The following is a 5,819-nucleotide window of genomic DNA, read 5'->3' as shown; positions in this document are numbered from 1 at the left end:
AATGGAAACCATTCTTAAGAAGGCCAGATATATGATTTGGCTTAGTGGAAGGTAACGAAAGGTATGTTCAAGCTCTGGCTCCTGCAATCCAAGTCCTTAAAAAACCACCAGGAAATACAGAAAATTGGTTAAGCTATTTTCCCCAGTATCTGAAAATCACTTCTACTGGTTTTGCTAGGAAGAATACATTCAAATCTAAAGGCCTTCACAGGAGGAGACTGGGTGTCTAATGGAAAAAGCCTAGGAAGCTAAAATGCTTATGTACCTGCTTTCTTCTATTTTCCTTTGGATTTTTTTTTTTTTTTACACATTACTATGAGAATCCTTACCGTTCATGTTTCTGATCTTTTCCTTGCATTCTGATCCACTTCTGCCTCAGCAATCCCTGCTGTTCAGGGACTTAGAACCTGAAGTTCTGAGTAGCACAGTATTTTCTAAAAAGTGTACTTCTAAAAGTGTTGTTTACAAGGTATCATCACCAACCTGTTCCATGAATGGCAAAAGCAATTGTGAGACATAATGGCTAGAAGTAAATAAAATCCCCCCTGATTTCCACACATCTTGGAGAAGCATATGTTTCATTTGTTTTATTTACTAGACAAGAAGCAGCAGGTTATTTTATTAAAATAAAACTGTATTAAAAAAATTGAAATGCATACATTCAAACCACTCAAGCACATTCATCACTTAATACAGGAACTAAAATTGGAGCTGTTCAATGAAGCAGAGAAAGGCCAGCAGAGTGTTTGGGACACTGGCAGGAAAGCACCTTTTCTTGACAGTTCTGTAAGTCACGTAAGTACATCTTCAGGCACAAATTTGGTTTAGGCATTACCTCAGTCTAACACTAACTCATTACACAACTGCTGCTGTGACAGAACCACTACAATTATTAAACCATGTCTTCTAGCACACAAACAAATACACTGCTTTAAAAAAAGTCACTGGAATAAAAAATATGGATAATGTATAAAAATAGTATAATTTTAATTTGAAATTGTTTGTTCAGTTTTTCTGTTATGTTTCTGAAGTGAATTGTAACCATGTGTCCTGTTGAAGGAAAAGATGGGAGGTAGAAACAGCAACACAAATAGCCTGTGAATCTGCTTTCTTAGATCTTATTTTATATAACTCCAACAACAATATTACTTAAGACTTTCCTTTCTACCATCAATTAAAAGGTACCACTGAATGGAGTACCGACATTTTTTCTCTGACCACTGTCAGATACAGTTTGTCAGTAGAGCTACTCATAGTTGAAAACATACTCAAAATCTAATTTTAACCATCTTACATATGATCAAACCAACAAAAATTATAACAGCAGCCTTACACATGATCACTGGTCAATGTTTAGTCCATTCTTTTAAGCTTGTGACAATTTTTGAAGATATTATAACCTCTGAAAGTTCGAAAGTGATCCACTCTTCCTTGTAAGCACTTGAACTTCAAGATCCAACCAGGTTGTTACTGCTTTGGCAGGATGACCGAACACTGCACTGTTGTCTGAAATACAAAGTCACAGTAGGTAAATGCTTCTTCTGCCAATGCAGAGAGAACTACTTTTCATTGTAAAAGTAGACTACGTAGCTTCCATTTGGGTTATAAACAGGTGTAACTCCTTTCACATGCATAGTAACTCCAACTTCTTCTAACACCACAAAAGTCAGTATCATTACAAGGAGGGCATATACACACAGGGAGTTTTCATTACAGCTTTTGAAAAGCTAGGTGATAGGCTTACTGGCATCGAGAAAAATAACCATATTGCAGAAACAGTAAATTATGGACTTTGGGCTCACAGGCTACAAACAAAAAATTGTGCAGCTTGCTTTTTATGACTTCTACATGACTTTCTCTCAGTTCTGAAATACAGCTATCAGGAACAGAAACCAGTCAGATGGCACTGACTAGGAGCGAACCAAATACTCAAATTATGTAGGGACAGGCAACTTTGATGCTAGCCACATTAAAGGGCAGGGTCTGAGAAACATTTCAATCTCAGCTTTTGTGAGAAGTCCTTGGCCTGCAAGTACCCCTGCATGTAGTTGCACCAGTGCAACTACAGCTGAAGTGAAGCCTTGATGAATTTTCCTCCTCCACCTTATTCACCTGAGCCAATATACTCTGGTCACATATGTACGTTCACTGATTTCACTGACATATTTTTTGAGGAAGAAAATTACTCAAAAATATTTACAAAGTTAGAGTTCTACATACAGAACTTAGGAATGTCAGTTTCAGTTTGTGATAGACTAGAAAAAGTGACTGAACTTTATGCCCTTCAACTTGTTACCTATCAAACACATAAATGCCCAAGTGACTCACTGATGAAGTGTATTGAAACACATCTACAGATACCTTACCCAATCTAAACTATCCTACAGTATTCACTTACCACAACTCTCAAAATACAGCATTATTCCTTGTATCAGAGATCTGACAAATACCATTTCTCACAGGCTAATACAGACGTTCAATAAAAAGGCAGGTAGCACCAGCACGTTTCCTCACAGAGCCAAAAAATTTACCTGAGGAGCACTCACAAAAGCTCTGACACCTTACCACAAGCTGATCTTCTTACAGCCACACTGTAAAAAAAATCAGTTCTAACAGGACATTCCTTTTACCATTATAGTACAGATTCTCTCATGGGATGAGATACATGATAGTCATGGGGTTGCACCTTATTGTAATAAAGGTATAGAGCTCGATTTCCAGTTCTGATGAGCTAAAATTCTTCTCAACAGGATAGTTTTTTCCTAACTAATACTTTTCCTAGCAAGGATAAAAAATGTCTGCTTTATCAGTTTCCATATGAAATTGTCTGCTCTCACCAATTCATTCACTTAATAGGCAATGAGCCCATGTTTTACACGGTAAGTTTTTGTTATAAATGCATTGGCTGCAGTTCTTGTTGCCTTTGACATCTCTACCAATTGTCAGCTACAGACAAGCTCCCATAGTCCTGAAAGCATCCCTAACATACCTGCACTTCCTTCTGGGTTCTCTCTTTGTAGCTTGTTCCTGCTTCCAACCCTCGAATGCTGCATTTTTGTACTAGAGCTCTGTTTCCTGATCAGTCAAAGTCTTTCTGTGGATCAGTACTTTGCTTGGAGAATGCTGCCCTTAAAGACCTGCCAACTTGTAGGAGCTTCTTGACTCTCCAGAGCTGTCTCCTTTGAGATGATACCTACTAGTTCATTAATTAAAACTAAGTATGCTCACCTGAACTCCAGCAACCATACTCTTAATTGCCTTACTTGCTCCTCACAGGATGTTGAATGCCACAACTTCATGAGGATTATAGCAACAACTGCCACTAATTATCACCTCACTGAACAACTCTTCTCAGTTAACAGCACATCCTGCTGTGTATCACCCATGACTGACCCAGCCTATGCAGAAATTTCCTTGACAACAACCAGAAATCACTTGGATCACTGTGATCAACAGCATGATCTGTGTTTCCCGACATGTGGCATAAATACCCTGTTCTGTAAGAGTGAGGGCTTTAACCTGACACTGGAAAATGATCTCTTTACAGCAAGAAAGCCACAAAATACTGGCCTAAAGACACCTTACACAGTTAAAAACCAGTAACTTCCACAGTACACTTAAACTCACTGGCATATCACAGATTAAATGATACATGAAAGAGAAGGAATGGCAAGCAGCCTATCCTTTATCAAAAAACAGCCCTTGGACATTTTGTTTCAACACTGCAGTCTTTCCTAAAGACTACAGTGAGATTCAGAGGTGACACCACTGGCATGTGTGTTGATCTGTGATGAATACCTCCATGGAAGGAGACAGAGAAATACAGGTGGGCAGAGACTGACAGCACATTTTCTCCTGCCTGGTGAAGTTCCTCCCGTCATAGCAGTCAGATTACAGATCTTGGAAAAGAAAAGCTGTGTCTGTGTAGAGCTTTACTGTTTCACATGCTTTCCCAGCACTAGAACAGACATTTGCAAATGCCCATTTGAGATGTTCAGCTGCGGCTTGGATATATGCTGTCACTGATAGTAGTGTACCAGCTGCAGTCTTACTCAGCTTGCTCCTTGTCTGTGTTCCTTAACACGTTTCCACGTGGCATGCAAGAGGTGCTGCCTTCAAGCCCTAGGAAAATGTGCCTCCGAAACAGATCAGTACAAAACCTCCATGATCCGGCCTTCAAAACTCCCACTATAAAATATACTGAAGTACACTACAAGAGAATAGTTTTTAAAAACTCTTTCTGGTTCAATTACACACTTGTACAGAGGCACATACATATACTTTTCTCTTTGCTTCTCTGCAAAACTGCCTCTCTCATTCGTTAACACAGAAGTATAGGACCAATCCCTCATCTGCTTTATCATCATTTAATTGCCTAAACAGGAACATTTTTAGCCTTTCCTGATGTTCCTATGTAAAATTAAAGGAAACTTCCAAAGCCTCTGGAGCTTCAGAATTTCTCACTATTCCAGAGTCCTCATTGTGTTAAGTCATTAACACTTGTGGCTCCTACTTTCTTGATATAAAATTTCAATCACCACTTCCTGTTTCCAGCTCTTCCAGTGCCTTCAGATCAACTACCTTTCTCAGTACATTGTCACTCAACCCAACCCACTATCTGCAAAGAACATAAACACCTAAGAATTGCAAGTGAAACTATCTTAATATTCATCATTGATGAATATTATGGGCAGTAGATATTTAAGAAAATAAGTGGTTTTTTTAAGAAGTGTTTATTTAAGAAAAGAAGCAATATTAGGACAGAGTGACTTTTCCTCTGGTACATCATATTTTCTTCTTTCAGCAAACAGTACTTAGGGGACTGAGCTGGAAGAAGCACTTGACAACGAACTGAAAGAATAGCTGGTGTTTATTAAAGGAGAACATTGCAAACATAGTGCCAGCTCTCTTTCACTCCCAATGAAGATTCAAGACAATCACGCAAAGGAACACAAGAGGACACTACTCACTGAAGTATGCCTGCCAGAAACAAAGGCAGATCCCTCAGTATTTAAGCAGCATAATACACTTGGGAACCATTTCCTTTCATGCCAGTATGAAAAAAAGTGCCTGAGGAATATCTAGCACATTTTACACTATTTGTTCAAACTCTGAGTTTGCTGTACAGCTGCGCATCTGTATTAAAAAGTGCAGTCCCATGCTCTGAAAATGTTTTCTGTGGATTAGAGGGAAGAAGCAATACCTATTGTGTTGCCTTCCCTATCCACCCATGATACAACTTCCTAAAGAATGCAAAGGGGAAAGGAAAAAGTCAGTTACCTCTCTCATATGTATAGAGGGAACATTAAAATAACTGTTTCCAATAACCAGGAAGATTCAAAAAGATAATTCAGGCACTCCTAATGAAAAGTGAGTTTTCCAAAGAATAATCGGCAAAAGACTAATCTCAAGAATTCGGGTTGGAATTCTACAAACCTGACCTGGGCATTTATGCTTAAAAACTGTCTGAGGTGAATTTTAAACTAAATACGTCCTTCCTTCAGGCCACTGACTAAACTAGAGATGAGAATCACTGACAACATGTATTGGGTTTGCATGGCCTGGTTTTGGTAGTAGGGGGGCTACAGAGGTGGCTTCTATGAGAAGCTGCTGGAAGCTTCTTCCATGTCTGGCAGAGACAATCCCTGGAGGCTCCAAAAATCGACGTGCTGCTGGCCAAGGCTGGGCCAATTAGAAATTATGGTAATGCCTCTGTGATAACAGATTTAAGAAGAATTCGAAACTAAAAGGGATTGTAAAGTTGTAATTGTGACTAGAGAAGAGTGGAGTGAGAACATGTGAGGAGAAAACTCTGCAGA

At 39.0% G+C, this 5,819-nt stretch overlaps 1 protein-coding gene across 2 annotated transcripts in view; it reads right to left on the bottom strand.

The window, feature by feature from the left end:
• Positions 1-561: 561 nt before the first annotated feature.
• Positions 562-5,819, bottom strand: part of LOC121662423 (methylthioadenosine phosphorylase) — a 32,779-nt gene continuing 27,521 nt past the window's right edge. For both annotated transcript variants that reach the window (XM_042023557.1, XM_042023556.1), the window contains exon 8: positions 562-1,506. In XM_042023557.1, coding sequence (XP_041879491.1) covers positions 1,468-1,506 — 39 coding nt within the window. In that variant the 3' untranslated portion in view covers positions 562-1,467. The remainder of the gene's footprint in view (positions 1,507-5,819) is intronic.

This window comes from Corvus kubaryi, unplaced genomic scaffold (assembly GCF_017639235.1).
Source record: "Corvus kubaryi isolate FWS band 111438036 unplaced genomic scaffold, C.kubaryi_AGA036_p1.0 37249, whole genome shotgun sequence".
Lineage (NCBI taxonomy): Eukaryota > Metazoa > Chordata > Aves > Passeriformes > Corvidae > Corvus > Corvus kubaryi.
This window is presented reverse-complemented; position numbering and strand designations above follow the sequence as displayed.